At 39.6% G+C, this 21,164-nt stretch overlaps 1 protein-coding gene across 1 annotated transcript in view; it reads left to right on the top strand.

Annotated features, from left to right (window-relative positions):
- LOC102808614 (bifunctional purine biosynthesis protein ATIC-like) overlaps window positions 1-20,226 on the top strand; it is a 32,287-nt gene extending 12,061 nt beyond the window's left edge. Inside the window, exons 6-17 of the mRNA XM_085494469.1 lie at window positions 5,453-5,531; window positions 6,460-6,532; window positions 6,909-7,191; window positions 11,517-11,622; window positions 11,893-11,980; window positions 12,144-12,233; window positions 13,441-13,569; window positions 14,498-14,664; window positions 15,049-15,157; window positions 16,800-16,859; window positions 17,291-17,386; window positions 18,691-20,226. Of these exons, the coding sequence (XP_085350595.1) occupies window positions 5,453-5,531; window positions 6,460-6,532; window positions 6,909-7,191; window positions 11,517-11,622; window positions 11,893-11,980; window positions 12,144-12,233; window positions 13,441-13,569; window positions 14,498-14,664; window positions 15,049-15,157; window positions 16,800-16,859; window positions 17,291-17,386; window positions 18,691-18,810 (1,400 nt within the window). The 3' untranslated portion in view covers window positions 18,811-20,226. The remainder of the gene's footprint in view (window positions 1-5,452; window positions 5,532-6,459; window positions 6,533-6,908; window positions 7,192-11,516; window positions 11,623-11,892; window positions 11,981-12,143; window positions 12,234-13,440; window positions 13,570-14,497; window positions 14,665-15,048; window positions 15,158-16,799; window positions 16,860-17,290; window positions 17,387-18,690) is intronic.
- The last annotated feature ends 938 nt before the right edge of the window (window positions 20,227-21,164 follow it).

Here is a 21,164-nt window from a genome sequence, read left to right as displayed (position 1 = left end):
ATGGGTATATAAATGGCATGTGTGGGTATACCTCACATGGGTGGGTATACTAGGCAATGTAAATGTATATAAATATGGGTATATAAATGGCATGTGTGGGTATACCTCACATAGGTGGGTATACTAGGCAATGTAAATGTATATACATATGGGTATATAAATGGCATGTGTGGGTATACTTCACATGGGTGGGTATACTAGGCAATGTAAATGTATATACATATGGGTATATAAATGGCATGTGTGGGTATACTTCACATGGGTGGGTATACTAGGCAATGTAAATGTATATAAATATGGGTATATAAATGGCATGTGTGGGTATACTTCACATGGGTAGGTATACTAGGCAGTGTAAATGTATATAAATATGGGTATATAAATGGCATGTGTGGGTATACTTCACATGGGTAGGTATACTAGGCAGTGTAAATGTATATAAATATGGGTATATAAATGGCATGTGGCTATACTTCACATGGGTGGGTATACTAGGCAGTGTAAATGTATATAAATATGGGTATATAAATGGCATGTGTAGGTATACTACATATGGGTGGGTATATTAGGCAATGTAAATGTATATAAATATGGGTATATAAATGGCATGGTGGGTATACTTCACATGGGTAGGTATACTAGGCAATGTAAATGTATATAAATATGAGTATATAAATGGCATGTGTGGGTATACCTCACATGGGTAGGTATACTAGGCTGTGTAAATGTATATAAATATGGGTATATAAATGGCATGTGTGGGTATACTTCACATGGGTGGGTATACTAGGCAATGTAAATGTATATAAATATGGGTATATAAATGGCATGTGTGGGTATACTTCACATGGGTAGGTATACTAGGCAATGTATATGTATATAAATATGGGTATATAAATGGCATGTGTGGGTAAACTTCAGTGTTCTCCCCAGGATGTAAACAGCGTGGCGGTCTCGCCACAGTGCTTCGATTTGCCACCACACCGGTCTGACACCGCCACGGTGATTAGCAAGACCGCCACAGTGCTTTTTTTTTCATTGGGGGATCTCGTCACGCTGGTCGGCCTGACCGGCACTCAAAATTAGCGACCACCATGGAAATGCTTCCGACTATTGTCATATTGTTATTATACTTACGTACCGACCAACACGCATCCTGCCAGTCGTGGATAATAATTTGTAAACAATGGACATAGTCGTGCGATGTGGTATCGGATTTAAACAATACAAGTCAATTTTGTAAAATTAGCACCTCTTTGTTTGTAAGTAAATACTTTCTGACGATAGACGCAGTCTTTAGATTGAAAGCTAAAATTCTTTCAAAATGAATTCCACCTGATATAACATGGGCAAAGCGGAGTTCACGATCAGTTTACGCTACTCAAGAAAGAAAAAAACCGTAAACGTGTTTATTGCGTGATTGGGTAAAATACATTTGAACTGTTATCATCGTGAATTATGTAAAAACTCTTCTTTCAAGACTTTTTTTACCTTTTAAAAATTTCTAATCACCTCTTTCGAAAACCATCATGCAGTTTTCATCTGAAATTCATACCAACACATCGTGCTACGACATCGCTTTACTTCCGCAATGTAATTGTTATGATCACGATCATTCGGAAAACTTCGGGTTCTACCGGCATTACCATGCGGCATTCTGATTGGTAAATGGCGTATTTGACCCACCGGGTCAAAGGACACATGGCGGTCAACTAATGCGTCATAACTATCATGGCGGTCTGTGTTTTTCACCAAAGTGATCGAGTGATCAAAAATAATTTCTCCCGTTAAAACTAGATCAAATTTTACGTTTTTTTCATATAAAAAAAAAGTATTTAATTTTTGCATGGCATCATGACCGAGTAAGAGGAATTATTGGTATAACCGGTGTATAACATCGCGAAGTAAGTTATGTCACGTTGTAAATTTGATCGTTTGGAAGTGTTATTTGTTTGTTCATTTACTTTAAATGTAAACGTTAGAAGCTGATGGTCGGAATAATAACCAACAATCCGCCAAATAACTACATGGTCGATTTTTTGAAGGAGAATTTTGTAGTAAATAAGATCATGAAAGTGGTGAACAAAATCCTGGCTCAAACGTTTCAAATGAGTTTCATTTAACCTTTTACAATTTATTTGTTTCTTCTTAGTCTGCAGCATTTGCATTTCGAGAATTTCATTTTTAAATTAAACTCTTCTAAATTGTGAAACGTAATATTTTGACTCCAAAAAACAATTAATTAATATTTAATATTACAAAAGTGCCCAAAATAAAAGTGTTTATAACACTGTGTGAAGCAAATAATTATCTGCCACTTTGTTTTTTAAACATATGTTGTTTATTGTGTGGGTGTAAATGTGCTTTGGTCAATTTCTATTATTATGTAAATGATATGCAAATTATATGCAAATTAGGCCGCCACAGTGGATTAAATTCCTGGGGAGAACACTGCCATGGCATGAGGGGTGCCTCTGTTCCTTTGTTTAAAAAATCTCTGGGCAGTAGTTGGTATACTAGGTGGTAGTTGGTATACAAGTCATAGGTGGGTATATTAGGCAATCGGTTGATGTAACATTGGTGCAATAGTTGGGTATATATAAGTCATGGTGGCAATAGGTGAGTATACTAGGCATAGATGGGTATGCTAGGCATACCTTACCTGGGTAGGTACATGTACACTAGGCAATATATGGTAATATACATGTCATGGTGGCAATAGGTGGGTATACTAGGCATAGATGGGTATACTAGGCATAGATGGGTATACTAGGCATACCTTACCTGGATAGGTACATGTACACTAAGCAATATATGGGAATATACATGTCATGGTGGCAATAGGTGGGTATACTAGGCATAGATGGGTATACTTGGCATAGATGGGTATACTAGGCATACCTTACTTGGGTAGGTACATGTACACTAGGCAATATATGGTAATATACATGTCATGGTGGCAATAGGTAGGTATACTAAGCATAGATGGGTATACTAGGCATACCTTACTTGGGTAGGTACATGTACACTATGCAATATTTGGGAATATACATGTCATGGTGGCAATAGATGGGTATACTAGGCATAGATGGGTATTCTAGGCATACCTTACCTGGGTAGGTACATGTACACTAAGCAATATATGGGAATATACATGTCATGGTGGCAATAGGTGGGTATACTTGGCATAGATGGGTATACTAGGCATACCTTACTTGGGTAGGTACATGTACACTAGGCAATATATGGGAATATACATGTCATGGTGGCAATAGGTGAGTATACTAGGCATAGATGGGTATACTAGGCATAGATGGGTATGCTAGGCATATCTTACCTGGGTAGGTACATGTACACTAAGCAATATATGGGAATATACATGTCATGGTGGCAATAGGTGGGTATACTTGGCATAGATGGGTATACTAGGCATACCTTACCTGGATAGGTACATGTACACTAAGCAATATATGGGAATATACATGTCATGGTGGCAATAGGTGGGTATACTTGGCATAGATGGGTATACTAGGCATACCTTACTTGGGTAGGTACATGTACACTAGGCAATATATGGTAATATACATGTCATGGTGGCAATAGGTAGGTATACTAAGCATAGATGGGTATACTAGGCATACCTTACTTGGGTAGGTACATGTACACTATGCAATATTTGGGAATATACATGTCATGGTGGCAATAGATGGGTATACTAGGCATAGATGGGTATTCTAGGCATACCTTACCTGGGTAGGTACATGTACACTAGGCAATATTTGGGAATATACATGCCATGGTGGCAATAGGTGGGTATACTAGGCATAGATGGGTATACTAGGCATACCTTACCTGGGTAGGTACATGTACACTAGGCAATATATGGGAATATACATGTCATGGTGGCAATAGGTGGGTATACTAGGCATACCTTACTTGGGTAGGTTCATGAACACTAGGCAATATTTGGGAATATACATGTCATGGTGGCAATAGGTGGGTATACTTGGCATAGATGGGTATACTAGGCATACCTTACCTGGGTAGGTACATGTACACCAGGCAATATTTGGGAATATACATGTCATGGTGGCAATAGGTGGGTATACTAGGCATAGATGGGTATACTAGGCATACCTTACTTGGGTAGGTACATGTACACTAGGCAATATATGGGAATATACATGTCATGGTGGCAATAGATGGGTATACTAGGCATAGATGGGTATACTAGGCATACTTTACTTGGGTAGGTACATGTACACTAGGCAATATTTGGGAATATACATGTCATGGGGGAAATAGATGGGTATACTAGGCATAGATGGGTATACTAGGCATACCTTACTTGGGTAGGTACATGTTCACTAGGCAATATATGGGAATATACATGTCATGGTGGCAATAGATGGGTATACTAGGCATAGATGGGTATGCTAGGCATACCTTACTTGGGTAGGTACATGTACACATGGGTGAAGATGGGTGGGTGTAATTGAAATGGGTGGATATACTTGAAATGGGCGAGTGTACTTGAAATGGTTGGGTATACTTGAAATGGGTAGGTGTACTTGAAATGGGCGGGTGTACATGAAATGGGTGGGTGTACATGAAATGGACGGGTGTACATGAAATGGACGGGTGTACATGAAATGGACGGGTGTACATGAAATGGACGGGTGTACATGAAATGGACGGGTGTACATGAAATGGGTGGGTGTACTTGAAATGGGCGGGTGTACTTGGGATGGGCGGGTGTACTTGGGATGGGCGGGTGTACTTGGGATGGGCGGGTGTACTTGGGATGGGCGGGTGTACTTGGGATGGGCGGGTGTACTTGGGATGGGCGGGTGTACTTGGGATGGGCGGGTGTACTTGGGATGGGCGGGTGTACTTGGGATGGGCGGGTGTACTTGGGATGGGCGGGTGTACTTGGGATGGGCGGGTGTACTTGAAATGGGCGGGTGTACTTGAAATGGGCGGGTGTACTTGAAATGGGCGGGTGTGCTTGAAATGGGCGGGTGTGCTTGAAATGGGCGGGTGTACTTGAAATGGGCGGGTGTACTTGAAATGGGCGGGTGTACTTGGGATGGGCGGGTGTACTTGGGATGGGCGGGTGTACTTGGGATGGGCGGGTGTACTTGGGATGGGCGGGTGTACTTGGGATGGGCGGGTGTACTTGGGATGGGCGGGTGTACTTGGGATGGGCGGGTGTACTTGGGATGGGCGGGTGTACTTGGGATGGGCGGGTGTACTTGGAATGGGCGGGTGTGCTTGAAATGGGCGGGTGTGCTTGAAATGGGCGGGTGTGCTTGAAATGGGCGGGTGTACTTGAAATGGGCGGGTGTACTTGAAATGGGCGGGTGTACTTGAAATGGGCGGGTGTACTTGAAATGGGTGGGTAAAGGTCACCTGTATCGTCTTTCTGTAATATTTGTAATGTTTATTGTAGGTGGAGTTGCATTACTCAGAGCTGCAGCCAAGAATCATAGCAGAGTGACAGTAGTATGTGATCCAAATGACTACAACAGGTAATAATACACACTATAAAATAAATAGATGCAAAAATAAAATAGCAAAAATTACATGAATAAAAAGACAGGCTGCTGTTTATTTGAAAGAAAAGTACCAGCAGACAACATTTCAACAACAATTAAAAAAATGGCGGCCATGTACAGAACAGCTATATTTGCATAGTCTATAAATAGCATAGTTACCAAGCAACATAGAGGGCGATATTGTTGAATCCACTTGCATAGTGAAATACATACATAGGCATTTGTAAAGAATCAAAAAGCTAAGAATAAAGAAAAAAGAACAAAATTAATTTTCGCTATTGTTGCTAAAAGGAGGATGAATCAATGAAAATAAAATCCAGCAAGAACATTTTTTTTCGATATTTTACATTCATTACATCATAGAACAGTGAAAATAAATTAACAAAATAGCCAAAATCTATTTCTACAAAAATAAGGTATTTTACATTATGCCAAATACCAGGAGGAATTTTTACTGATGTGCCATACGACCTTAGACCTATAAAACATGACTTGTATTAATAATTTATTTAAAATTTATTTATTTTTCTCCTTATGTATTATGTACTCTTAAACAATATATTAATATGATTTATGATTTCACTGTCCTTATCAGTTTTTTCTGCTATCAGTGAATATGCAAGGGCTAGAGACTAGATTAGTTCTACTAGAACTTCCTCTCTTGTCCTCGCCAGATAGTTATGTATATCTCTATCTTCGTTTTGTACTTTGTAATGTAATTTATCTGGTGAAATAAAATTGTATTGTATTGTAATTGTAATAAAAAAAATTGATTTATTTGTGAAAATTAAACCTGGGCTATAATTAATGCCTTTACAGTAGTCAGTGTGGATAAGTACTGCATTATAAAACATGACTTGTATTAATAAGTTTATTTATTCTGATTAAACATTTTTTCTAGAATTGCAGATGAAATGTCAAGTTCAGAAACTCATGACACAACAGCAGATACAAGGAAAATGCTTGCTGTCAAGGTTGGTATCAACTCAGTCAATAATATTATGGGATATGTATGTATGATGGCAATAAAGTGGTTGTGTTCACTGACAGATACCGTAGATTGTTCCAATCACAATAATTTCAGTGACCAGAGTTCCATCGTCTGATATGTTGTAGTTTTTGATGTAAACTGTGATGGAATGTCACATGAAATAATCTTAAAGGAAGCTGGTCGCTGTGCTACGCATGCACTAAATATGGGTCTCAGATGAACAAAGATGATGACTTTGACTGTTACATAGACCAATGACTACAAACTGAGATGTTACAAAACTTTAACTAAGTAATGCCATTTTAATTTTTATTGGAAGTGCATTTATTCTTTTACTGCATTCTATCATTCATTTCTAGGCACTCAACCACACAGCAGAGTATGATGGCGCTATTTCAAATTATTTTCGAAAAGAATACAGTCAGGGTGTGTCTCAGTTACCGCTACGATATGGAATGAATCCTCATCAAAAGCCAGCACAGTTATACACTACACTACCACAACTACCGGTCAAAGTCCTCAATGGTTCTCCTGGATTTATTAATCTGTGTGACGCTTTCAATTCATGGCAGTTAGTACGAGAGCTGAAGACTGCCCTGAAGCTACCAGCTGCTGCATCTTTTAAACATGTCAGCCCAGCAGGTGAGTACTTGAATTGAAGACCGCCCTCAACCTACTGGCTCTGCATCATTCAGTGCCACATCATTGATATTGGATCACTTGGTGTCGCATCAACTGGTGTTGCATCAACTGGTGTCCAATCAACTGGTGTCGCATCAACTGGTGTCCAATCAACTGGTGTCACATCAACTGGTGTCGCATCAACTGGTGTCGCATCAACTGGTGTCGCATCAACTGGTGTCACATCAACTGGTGTCGCATCAACTGGTGTCGCATCAACTGGTGTCGCATCAACTGGTGTCGCATCAACTGGTGTCCAATCAACTGGTGTCACATCAACTGGTGTCCAATCAACTGGTGTCGCATCAACTGGTGTCGCATCAACTGGTGTCGCATCAACTGGTGTCGTATCAACTGGTGTCTCATCAACTTGTGTCGCATCAACTGGTGTCGCATCAACTGGTGTCCAATCAACTTGTGTCGCATCAACTGGTGTCGCATCAACTGGTGTCACATCAACTGGTGTCACATCAACTGGTGTCGCATCAACTGGTGTCGCATCAACTGGTGTCACATCAACTGGTGTCACATCAACTGGTGTCACATCAACTGGTGTCCAACCAACTGGTGTCTCATCAACTGGTGTCACATCAACTGGTGTCGCATCAACTGGTGTCTCATCAACTGGTGTCACATCAACTGGTGTCGCATCAACTGGTGTCGCATCAACTGGTGTCTCATCAACTTGTGTCGCATCAACTGGTGTCGCATCAACTGGTGTCACATCAACTGGTGTCACATCAACTGGTGTCGCATCAACTGGTGTCGCATCAACTGGTGTCGCATCAACTGGTGTCGCATCAACTGGTGTCGCATCAACTGGTGTCCAATCAACTGGTGTCACATCAACTGGTGTCCAATCAACTGGTGTCGCATCAACTGGTGTCGCATCAACTGGTGTCGCATCAACTGGTGTCTCATCAACTGGTGTCACATCAACTGGTGTCGCATCAACTGGTGTCGCATCAACTGGTGTCTCATCAACTTGTGTCGCATCAACTGGTGTCTCATCAACTGGTGTCACATCAACTGGTGTCGCATCAACTGGTGTCGCATCAACTGGTGTCTCATCAACTTGTGTCGCATCAACTGGTGTCGCATCAACTGGTGTCACATCAACTGGTGTCACATCAACTGGTGTCGCATCAACTGGTGTCGCATCAACTGGTGTCGCATCAACTGGTGTCACATCAACTGGTGTCACATCAACTGGTGTCACATCAACTGGTGTCCAACCAACTGGTGTCTCATCAACTGGTGTCACATCAACTGGTGTCGCATCAACTGGTGTCGCATCAACTGGTGTCTCATCAACTTGTGTCGCATCAACTGGTGTCGCATCAACTGGTGTCACATCAACTGGTGTCACATCAACTGGTGTCGCATCAACTGGTGTCGCATCAACTGGTGTCACATCAACTGGTGTCGCATCAACTGGTGTCGCATCAACTGGTGTCGCATCAACTGGTGTCGCATCAACTGGTGTCCAATCAACTGGTGTCACATCAACTGGTGTCCAATCAACTGGTGTCGCATCAACTGGTGTCCAATCAACTGGTGTCGCATCAACTGGTGTCGCATCAACTGGTGTCGCATCAACTGGTGTCGCATCAACTGGTGTCGCATCAACTGGTGTCGCATCAACTGGTGTCGCATAACTTGGTGTCGCATCAACTGGTGTCGCATCAACTGGTGTCGCATCAACTGGTGTCGCATCAACTGGTGTCGCATCAACTGGTGTCGCATAACTTGGTGTCTCATCAACTGGTGTCGCATCAACTGGTGTCGCATCAACTGGTGTCGCATAACTTGGTGTCTCATCAACTGGTGTCGCATCAACTGGTGTCTCATCAACTGGTGTCGCATCAACTGGTGTCGCATCAACTGGTGTCGCATCAACTGGTGTCGCATCAACTTGGTGTCGCATCAACTTGGTGTCGCATCACTTGGTATCGTGTCAACTGGTGTCGCGTCAACTGGTGGTCGCGTTAACTGGTGTCGCATCATATGGTGCTACATTGCATGGTGACTTATCACGTTTGCAGCATCATTCAGTGCCACATCATTGATATTGGATCACTTGGTGTCGCATCAACTGGTGTTGCATCAACTGGTGTCCAATCAACTGGTGTCGCATCAACTGGTGTCCAATCAACTGGTGTCACATCAACTGGTGTCGCATCAACTGGTGTCGCATCAACTGGTGTCTCATCAACTGGTGTCACATCAACTGGTGTCGCATCAACTGGTGTCGCATCAACTGGTGTCTCATCAACTGGTGTCGCATCAACTGGTGTCACATCAACTGGTGTCACATCAACTGGTGTCGCATCAACTGGTGTCGCATCAACTGGTGTCGCATCAACTGGTGTCACATCAACTGGTGTCACATCAACTGGTGTCACATCAACTGGTGTCCAACCAACTGGTGTCTCATCAACTGGTGTCACATCAACTGGTGTCGCATCAACTGGTGTCACATCAACTGGTGTCGCATCAACTGGTGTCGCATCAACTGGTGTCGCATCAACTGGTGTCCAATCAACTGGTGTCACATCAACTGGTGTCCAATCAACTGGTGTCGCATCAACTGGTGTCCAATCAACTGGTGTCGCATCAACTGGTGTCGCATCAACTGGTGTCGCATCAACTGGTGTCGCATCAACTGGTGTCGCATCAACTGGTGTCGCATCAACTGGTGTCGCATAACTTGGTGTCGCATCAACTGGTGTCGCATCAACTGGTGTCGCATCAACTGGTGTCGCATCAACTGGTGTCGCATCAACTGGTGTCGCATAACTTGGTGTCTCATCAACTGGTGTCGCATCAACTGGTGTCGCATCAACTGGTGTCGCATAACTTGGTGTCTCATCAACTGGTGTCGCATCAACTGGTGTCTCATCAACTGGTGTCGCATCAACTGGTGTCGCATCAACTGGTGTCGCATCAACTGGTGTCGCATCAACTTGGTGTCGCATCAACTTGGTGTCGCATCACTTGGTATCGTGTCAACTGGTGTCGCGTCAACTGGTGGTCGCGTTAACTGGTGTCGCATCATATGGTGCTACATTGCATGGTGACTTATCACGTTTGCAGCATCATTCAGTGCCACATCATTGATATTGGATCACTTGGTGTCGCATCAACTGGTGTTGCATCAACTGGTGTCCAATCAACTGGTGTCGCATCAACTGGTGTCCAATCAACTGGTGTCACATCAACTGGTGTCGCATCAACTGGTGTCGCATCAACTGGTGTCTCATCAACTGGTGTCACATCAACTGGTGTCGCATCAACTGGTGTCGCATCAACTGGTGTCTCATCAACTGGTGTCGCATCAACTGGTGTCACATCAACTGGTGTCACATCAACTGGTGTCGCATCAACTGGTGTCGCATCAACTGGTGTCGCATCAACTGGTGTCACATCAACTGGTGTCACATCAACTGGTGTCACATCAACTGGTGTCCAACCAACTGGTGTCTCATCAACTGGTGTCACATCAACTGGTGTCGCATCAACTGGTGTCACATCAACTGGTGTCGCATCAACTGGTGTCGCATCAACTGGTGTCGCATCAACTGGTGTCCAATCAACTGGTGTCACATCAACTGGTGTCCAATCAACTGGTGTCGCATCAACTGGTGTCCAATCAACTGGTGTCGCATCAACTGGTGTCGCATCAACTGGTGTCGCATCAACTGGTGTCGCATCAACTGGTGTCGCATCAACTGGTGTCGCATCAACTGGTGTCGCATAACTTGGTGTCGCATCAACTGGTGTCGCATCAACTGGTGTCGCATCAACTGGTGTCGCATCAACTGGTGTCGCATCAACTGGTGTCGCATAACTTGGTGTCTCATCAACTGGTGTCGCATCAACTGGTGTCGCATCAACTGGTGTCGCATAACTTGGTGTCTCATCAACTGGTGTCGCATCAACTGGTGTCTCATCAACTGGTGTCGCATCAACTGGTGTCGCATCAACTGGTGTCGCATCAACTGGTGTCGCATCAACTTGGTGTCGCATCAACTTGGTGTCGCATCACTTGGTATCGTGTCAACTGGTGTCGCGTCAACTGGTGGTCGCGTTAACTGGTGTCGCATCATATGGTGCTACATTGCATGGTGACTTATCACGTTTGCAGCATCACTTGGTGTCACATCATTCGATATTGAATCACTTGGTGTCGCATCACTTGGTGCCTCATGCAATAAAAGAATTAAAGCCATTGCTTCAATACTACATGATTGTAATTCATCATATCTTTGCTGTACTTTTGATAGGTGCTGCCGTGGGTGTTGATCTAAATGAAGACCAGGCCAAACTATGTATGGTAGATGACATGTTACCACAACTAACACCATTAGCTTCTGCATATGCTAGGGCTAGAGATAAACATACAATTCTTTATTTATACTGACCATTACAACTCTACTGGTGATATCTGAAATCAGCTTGACAAAATCATGTGCATTTATGTGGAGATGGTTTAAGAAATAGTTCCACCACAGGTCAACTACAGAAATGAATTGTAGTTTTCTATGAATTGTGGCAGCTAGGAATCAACCTCCAATTTTAAAGGAACCAGCTGATGACGTTATAACTCAGAAATTATAGATACCCATTTATATTTATTTATTTTAAAAAAAATCTATTTTTAGGAGCTGATCGTATGTCATCATTTGGTGATTTTGTTGCATTGTCTGACCAATGTGATGTCCCTACTGCCAAGATTATATCCAGAGAGGTAAGGTGATTGGTTACTTAGATATGTATCGGGTGATATGATTGGTTACTCACCCATGTATCGGGCAAGATGATTGGTGTGTTCAAGGAGCAAGTCTGTCATTACATATTATGTGCACACAATATTGGCAATACTACTACGGTTTCATTATATTTGTGTACAGGTATCTGATGGCGTCATTGCACCTGGATATGATGATGAAGCATTACAAATACTATCAAAGAAGAAAGGTGGTAACTATTGTGTACTCAAGGTAGGTTGGCTATAGCTATCCAGTATTACATACTTTAGGTCAGGGTTCTCCACGGTTTGAAAATTAAACAGGGCGCACCTATGTGAAGTGGGCGTGGCACATTTGTAACGTGCATTATTGGCAAGGATGTTGAAAAATGGAAACCAAAAAATCTATTAATCTACATATTATTACATATGCATAATATATATTTATTATTACAAAATGAATAGGAATTTTGAAGAGCTATTATTAAGTAAACGTCAGCACGTACAATCAGCTGATTTTAGCTGCACGATTCCTCAAGCGGCGACATCAGTTGTTTACAAGTAATGATCGCGTCCAGAAAAAGACGTAACAAGTTTGTTATTTTATTTTCCCAAATAGATACATAATGCTTTATTTAATTTTTAGCAAAAATTTATATTTATGATTTATATTTATTTGGACGAAGCAAAATAAAATGTATGTCGCACAAACGTTCGTAATTGGTTCATTAAAAAACTTGCATGAATGGCACCAAAAACCAAGGTGATCAAACGAAATAAAATGTACACAATAGAAGATTTTCAATCTGCAGTTAACAGTTACTATCAAAAATAATAGAATTAGGTATAAAAAACAAAATACATACTTAAAAGAATAATTTTCATTCGAATCGAAAGTTTGATGATGTCTGCTTCGTTGAAAACAGCTATGACCCGGAAACAGTTCATTTTACTGTGTGCACCCTGATACTATGTAACGATGCTTTTGACTGGCCAAAGCCACGCATTGACGCGAAAAACAACCAATCAGAATATTTGTTCCAAAAGAACACAAGTAAATTTATTTCCTCCACTTATGATGCGAGTTGAAAGCATGGCCGTTTTACCGGGGTTTTTAAATCGTGATTTAAAGAAAATTCAACTTTAAATAATGACATTTAAATATAAACATTTACATGTTCAAGCAAGCATTCGTGTGGACTTCTTGGTGATCAGCAATGTGATGGTACGTCGGCTGCGCTGGTCGTTTACCGATCATGCAAGTGCATAGCTGCCCGGTTGCTGCTTTTGTTCCACTCGGCGGTGACGATGTTGCCGCTACCTAGTCACGGCGTGAACTTGGTTTTTAACCATAGACCTTATGTTTAACGAATGGTTTTACCGGTAACGGCTATAGCTATCCAGTGATACATACTTTAGGTAGGTTGGTTATGTGCAGATTTGATTTTGTGTAATTATAGATGGATCCTGATTACAACCCAGTAACCATGGAAACTAGAACATTGTTTGGATTACAAATGGAACAGAAAAGAAATGATGCTATTATTGATAAAAATATGTTCACAAATATTGTGAGCAAGAACAAAGATGTAAGTATAGATGTGTACCTTCTAACAAAACTGATTTTGTAGAAATCTTAAATTAAAAAAGAATAAATTCAGTTGGGTCAGCTTGTTGACTGCATGGTAACAAAGTACTGTGAAAAAATGAATGGCTGTTAGTGACTTCTGAAGGCAAAAACTAAAATGTTATGTGTTCCCTGCTTTGCTATGATTTTTACACTTATTTTGTTCATAAAATGTAAATTTCATTTTACCAAATTTGTTTTTTGATTCAGTGACATGTTAGCACGTCATCAGAAAAAATCCTTCTGCATCAATGACTTGTCATATCAGATAAGAGGATGTACTGATGAAAATATTGTGAAATCTAAACAAAACAGTATGATTATTGAATGTCTGCCGTGTTCTCACATGAAGTGTTGACATCGCTTGACCTTTGTTAGCGGAGCTCATCATATGCGTGATTGTCCGTCGTCGTCTGTGTCAACTTTTTACTTATTTGACTTCTTCTTGAAAACTACACTTCTTATTGCTTAGATACTTGGTGTATCTGTACCTTGGGCAGGCCCCTCTTAGATTTGTTCATTTTGTGATGATATCTTTAATTCTCCAATTTTGATGAATATTTTTGTCATTTTTGGTAAAAAGTGATATTTTCGTCTTGTTAAAACCCACAAGTCAGATTTCTTTGATACTACAATGTGTACATACCTTTGATGAACCTCTCTCAGATTTGCTCATTTTCATGTCTTCAGTTCTTTAATTGAAATGTGCATTGCTAACAGCGGAGCTCTCTCAGCCAAGAGGCTGCTTGTTTGTCCTGTGTTTATGGTTGATTTCACACATAACAGGTAACCTCAGAGAAAAATAGTCTATTGGAATCAATTTTGAGTCTGTCCTGCTATGTGTTAGTTGATACAATTGCTGTAATTCATTTTTATCATATTTTTTCAAGCTTCCTGAGGCAGCTGTACGTGATCTGATAGTTGCTAGCATTGCATTGAAGTATACACAGTCAAACTCAGTTTGTTATGCTAGAGATGGTCAAGTTATTGGTATGGGTGCTGGACAACAGTCACGTATCCATTGTACTAGACTAGCTGGTGATAAAGCTAATAACTGGTAAGTTAACTTTAATTATCAACTACCTACTGTAAAAAAACTTTCTATATTCTGTTGCTAGGTGGTTACGTCAACATCCCAAAATACTTGGAATGCATTGACTTGAACAAAGCTTTGATAATTTCTTCTATATTCTGTTGCTAGGTGGTTATGTCAACATCCCAAAATACTTGGAATGCATTGACTTGAACAAAGCTTTGATAATTTCTTCTATATTCTGTTGCTAGGTGGTTACGTCAACATCCCAAAGTACTTGGAATGCATTGACTTGAAGAAAGCTTTGATAATTTTTTTCTATATTCTGTTGCTAGGTGGTTACATCAACATGCCAAAATACTTGGAATGCATTGACTTGAAGAAAGTTTTTCTATATTCTGTTGCTAGGTGGTTACGTCAACATCCCAAAGTACTTGGAATGCATTTTAAGAAAGGAGTAAAGAGAGCTGAGAAATCTAATGCAATTGACAATTATGTAAATGGAACAGTTGGACAGGTGAGACTGGATTCTATTGAGTGCTCCTGTGTGGCTGGCTGGCTGGCTATTATTGTGCATTATTGTCAGACCCATGTACTTTAAATTGACTTGATCAAATATAAACCACACTGTAATGTAATTTAGAAATTAACATAAATATAATTGTTACACTCCAGACTGTGCAAACAAATAAGATTTAAATAAACAATAAGCTTTATCGTCGTACTTCCTTGATTCGGTATAATTCTGTTGTCTGGACTTGAGAACAGTTGCGACCATAGAGGGCGCTGTAATCCTAATGATAATAATTATAAAAATATAACATGCAAGGACACATCAAATACATTGACCAAAAGCCCCGAGAAGTCAGGACGTGTCGTTTATTCGTTATTTGACACTGTCATCAATGAGCACATAGTAAATCACACAATGTCATAATAATTCCTATAGCAGCTGATATGTCTCAGATATTCAATGCTATTCGTCTCTATAGCAACAGTCAAATGGAGTATATATCCACTGAATAATATAGGAACAATGGAGAACATAAAATGAAATAGTTCAGGACTAGTTCCGTCACTAACAACTCATAATAACGTGGACACACGGTAAAACTGACTTCACCTAGTTTCCTTAGTTACCGTATCCAAGGTCACTCAGTGTCACTGACCTCTACAGGACTAAATGATCTACTGCATAAAAATACAACACAGTTCAACAGTATTCATGTACCTAAATCGTATAAAAGCAAAATACTGAATAAATCTGAGTAAAACATATCACTGAAAGGATGACTATATATCGGTATACTTGGTCAATCGAACGCAAATACTCCAATTATAACGGCGCGGGGAATTGTCCGTTTTGTGGAATTCAAAAATAGCCAACAACTAAATTGCAATACAATTCCTGATGCAACGTTATAAATCCATACTCATGCTAAACTCATCCAATGTGATAGTGTAACACAGGGGGAAAATCATATGATATAATATACTAAATAACCCACGCTCGTCGGTTGCAATTGTTTACAGTTATCGTTGAATTCAAACTACATGGAGCGGGAACACACGATGGTTAGCAGTTCGTCTCGGCAAATGTCGGTGAAACTTGAAGCTGGGCGACAATTTCCATGGAAGGGGGTAGAAAGTTCATCAGCGACTCTCATCTCCGGGTGTGCTTCAGCTGTTCAATCAGGTTTATTGCAGTCGCTCTGGTGTTCAGCGCTTCCTGCAATACGGTCTTGCACTGATTTGATAGTTAATTCAGGCAGAAATTGAAATGTTTCTTGAACGCCCGGGTAAGAAAGTTTCTACCAATGGCGGTCTCGTGGCATCCAACTGCGTGCGCGCAGTACAAAGTCTCAACAATTTGAATTCCCGCGGTTTATCGTGATGACGCGTTGGGTACAACTATGTGATTATGAAATAAAATACGCAATCATCCAAACCTCGCATACGTATCGAGTGACCTAGTAAACTCTGTACTAAAACCCTGTAAACATGGGACAAAATACAATGTTCCAGGATAAAACAAAAGAAACAAATCTCCTAATTTGTAAAATATTAGCTAATTAAATTGGGCATGAAAACAAGGTGTGACATAATTATAACTTCTTGTTATGATTTCTGTGAATATTTTAATAATTATTTTTTTGTAGGATATGGAGACATCTGCATGGGAGAGTATGCTAGAGAAACCACCTGAACAGTTAACACAGGTACTAACTGCATTTATGCCACTCTTGGTCATGTGACACAATGTCCTGGTTGAGTGTCACTCTATACTTTGTCTCTTTGTTAATTTTCTGTGTCAAGCACTTCTGAACTTTAGTGATTGACCAATTGTCAAGGTTTGGAATTTTAGAAGTAAATGAGTGTTCTTCTGCAACAATTGGAAAGTTGGCCAAGCAAGGTTTGAACCATGACTTTTGGTATTGGTTGGAATGGTGATACAAATAACGAAAATGTTTGAAATTACATGTACTTTGATTCCCATGCATGTTACCTTCAATTTACTCTAGGAGAGTTCACTCATCTTCTTCAGAATACATTGTGGTTATTTACATATTCTGAATTCATTGTATTGAATACAGTATTTTGAAATCAGTTTTCAAATATATCAATTATTGCTTTGTTATTCTTTCTGCAGTCTGAGCGTGAGCAGTGGTTATCAAAACTGAAAGGTGTAGCACTAAGTTCTGATGCATTCTTTCCATTCCGTGATAATATTGACAGAGCGTATCAGGCGAGTATTTGATATGTCTACCAATACTGTGCCAGAAATGTGTTTTTTTTCGAGGGTTAGACCAATTCATATCAGCTTAGACAGGTTGCTAGTTTATATAGGGTTAGACTGGTTTAGACAGGTTGCTAGTTTATACAGAGCTAGACTTGGTTATACAGTTTGCCAGTTTGTACAGAGTTAGACCGGTTTAGACAGATTGAAAGTTTATACAGGGTTAGATCAGTTGCTAGTGTATACAGAGTTAGACCGGTTTAGACAGATTGAAAGTTTATACAGGGTTAGATCAGTTGCTTGTATATACTGGGTTAGACTGGTTTAGACAGATTGAAAGTTTATACAGGGTTAGACTGGTTTAGACAGATTGAAAGTTTATACAGGGTTAGATCAGTTGCTTGTGTATACAGGGTTAGACTGGTTTAGACAGATTGAAAGTTTATACAGGGTTAGACTGGTTTAGACAGATTAAAAGTTTATACAGGGTTAGATCAGTTGCTAGTGTATACAGGGTTAGACTGGTTTAGACAGATTGAAAGTTTATACAGGGTTAGATCAGTTGCTAGTGTATACAGGGTTAGACTGGTTTAGACAGTTTGAAAGGTTAGACAGGGTTAGACAGGTTTAGACAGTTTGAAAGTTTATACAGGGTTAGATCAGTTGCTAGTGTATACAGGGTTAGACTGGTTTAGACAGATTGAAAGTTTATACAAGGTTAGAATGGTTGCTAGTGTATACAGGGTTAGACTGGTTTAGACAGATTGAAAGTTTATACAGGGTTAGAATGGTTACTAGTATATACAGGGTTAGACTGGTTTAGACAGATTGAAAGTTTATACAGGGTTAAACCGAGACAGTTTGCTAGTTGATATAGGTTTAGACAGGTTGTTAGTTTATACAGGGCTAGACTGGTTTAGACACTAGACAGGCTGCTAATTTATATGGGGTTAGACAGGTTGCTAGTTCATACAAGGTTCGACTTGTTTAAACAGGTTGATAGTTTATTCAGTTTTAGACTGGTTCAGACAGGTTACCAGTTAATAAGGGTTAAACCGGTTTTGACTGGTTGCTAGTTTATACAGGGCTATACCGGTTTAAAGTCATTGCCAGTTTATACATGGTTAGACTGGTTTAGACATTTCCATTTTATTATACAGGGTGAGACTGGTTTAGACAGGATTATACCAATTTCTAGTTTATACAGGGTTATATTGGTTTAAACAGGACTAGACTAGTTTAGGCAAATTTCAAACAGAATTAGACTGGTCTAGAACTCGTTTAACTGAGTGGAATTTTTTTTATATTTTCAGAGTGGTGTTCAATACATTGCTTCACCATCGGGATCAACTCAAGACCAGGTTATAACTGAAGCATGTGACGACCATTCCATTGCATTAGTATTCACAAATACCAGACTATTCCATCACTAGATATGACATCATGTGATGTTATACAACACTGGATGGAGATAAATGTATGCAACTGAATGAAATAAACCCTGTGAATCCAACAACTACTGTAGAATACTTCATTTCGCTGGGAATTAATTTTCGCTATTTTTGCTGAAAGACTGGTTCAGTGAAAATAAAATCCAGCAAATATACTGTTGTTCCTATATTTTACATTCAACTCATCAAAAATCAGTGAAAGTAAATTCCACACAAAACATCCAACAAGCTTATTCAGCGAAAATTAGTTCCCACTAAAATAAAGTATTTTACGGTAAGATACAACAAAACCATGATACACAGATCTACAAGTGACAACTTTTGTTAACACATGTTGATCAAGTTTACTGCCTTCAACAATCTGCAACATTTTTGTTGCAAGGAATAGAATGAGTCAACAATTTGATTAAAGTATGTCAACATTACAGATAAACATTGGTTGTCAACAAAATCTGATCTATATATCACGCTGTGGTTCAAGTTTACTGCCTTCAACAATCTGCAACATTTTTGTTGCTAGGAATAGAATGAGTCAACAATTTGATTAAAGTATGTCAACATTACAGATAAACAATTGTTGTCAACAAAATCTGATCTGTAGATCACGCGATGGTTCAAGTTGACTGCCTTCAACAATCTGCAACATTTTTGTTGCTAGGAATAGAATGAGTCAACAATTTGATTAAAATATGTCAACATTGCAGATAAACATTGGTTGTCAACAAAATCTGATCTATATATCACGCTGTGGTTCAAGTTTACTGCCTTCAACAATCTGCAACATTTTTGTTGCAAGGAATAGAATGAGTCAACAATTTGATTAAAGTATGTCAACATTGCAGATAAACATTAGTTGTCAACAAAATCTGACCATAACATTTGTAATCACTTCTGTAACGTGGAATGTATTAACGCTGCTTTCCAAACTAGAGCTATATGATGCACATGTTGTCAATTTATTTTTATTTGGACTTGAATCACAATCCTTGATCAGAAAAATGTTATCAGTTAGATTTTTAGTATATTTCTTCTTAGTCTATCATTGTGTCACTATGGCAACATATGTATACAGAAGAATGTATTCAATTTAAAGGCACAATAATAAACAATGAGATCTCACTGCATTTCAACCTTGTATGAAAAAAAGTTGCATGCCCTTATTTTCATCCACCCTTGAATCACATTATACATTGTATTTTGTGAGTCTTGTATCTGAGGCTGTCTTGACTATTGTTTCAATGCAAAGCTATGACGAGTAAAATACAGTAGTAATAAATAGATGCTAAGGATGATAATTTAGTAAACTTTAATTGCTTAATGTCACTGCCAACCTGCTTCTGTTATTTACCTTTGTTGTTAAATTTTGATCTGAATTCTCATTAAATACTAAAAAGCACAGACTGCTGTATGGTTGTTATTATTACCCACGATGCATCACTGATGATACTTGTAACTTGGCCTAGTTTTCATTACACAACTATACCTCACCCATGTGCAATGAATCCTGTTTCAAGGTACATGTTGTATATGTGACTATTTGAAGTGAAGTTTTGATCTGGATAGGGTACGATGTGCACTGGATAACAACTTTATCCCTTGGAATATTCTTCAGTAACTAATTAATACTTTATCGTGTCTTTTTTTTAAACATGTAACACCAAGGTCGCCATATATAGACACCCGAGATGACATTCTTACACGTGGGGGACAATACTTTGCGATTATGGAGTATAACGAAAATTAGTATGCAAAATTATCTGTTACACAACCAGCACCAATCACCACAGCAGAACGACTTGTAATAAACTCAGGATTTATTTACTAGTTTGTGGCCTGATGTTATTGCGAGTATCCACTGATGTAAGGAGGCCCTCAAGTTGTAAAATTGGGTCAGATTTTTGTTTTTTTTGTTTTCAAACTCGTGAAAACTAAGGGTAACGTAAATAGCCGAGGTATATGGGAATCAATCAAACGCATGCTAGATATTAAACACAAAAATCAGTGTTTCTTTCAGTCTTTTGTATTTAAATACAGATCAACCCGAGGTTCAAAGTCACCACTATCCCCTCAGGGACCCTGGGGATCAAACAACGGTCCGGAATCATTATTCTTTAGAGGAAAAATTTTTTTAACTGCTTAAAATGGTGGGTTTTTAATATTTGGGCCTAATACGCGACCCAATATTTCATATTTTTCGATCGATCGATCGGTCGCTGAGGGCAACAAAACAATTTGGTTTTTTTTACCTAATCAAGGAACATATATCATGTGTACTTGAAAACCACAAATCTTGTATTTGTAAGTGTGTAATCATTTTTTAGAGTCTGCCTTACTAA

This window comes from Saccoglossus kowalevskii, chromosome 20 (assembly GCF_978046115.1).
Source record: "Saccoglossus kowalevskii chromosome 20, keSacKowa6.1, whole genome shotgun sequence".
NCBI lineage: Eukaryota > Metazoa > Hemichordata > Enteropneusta > Harrimaniidae > Saccoglossus > Saccoglossus kowalevskii.
The sequence above is the reverse complement of the archived record's forward strand: the minus strand, read 5'-3'. Positions and strand labels throughout refer to the sequence as shown.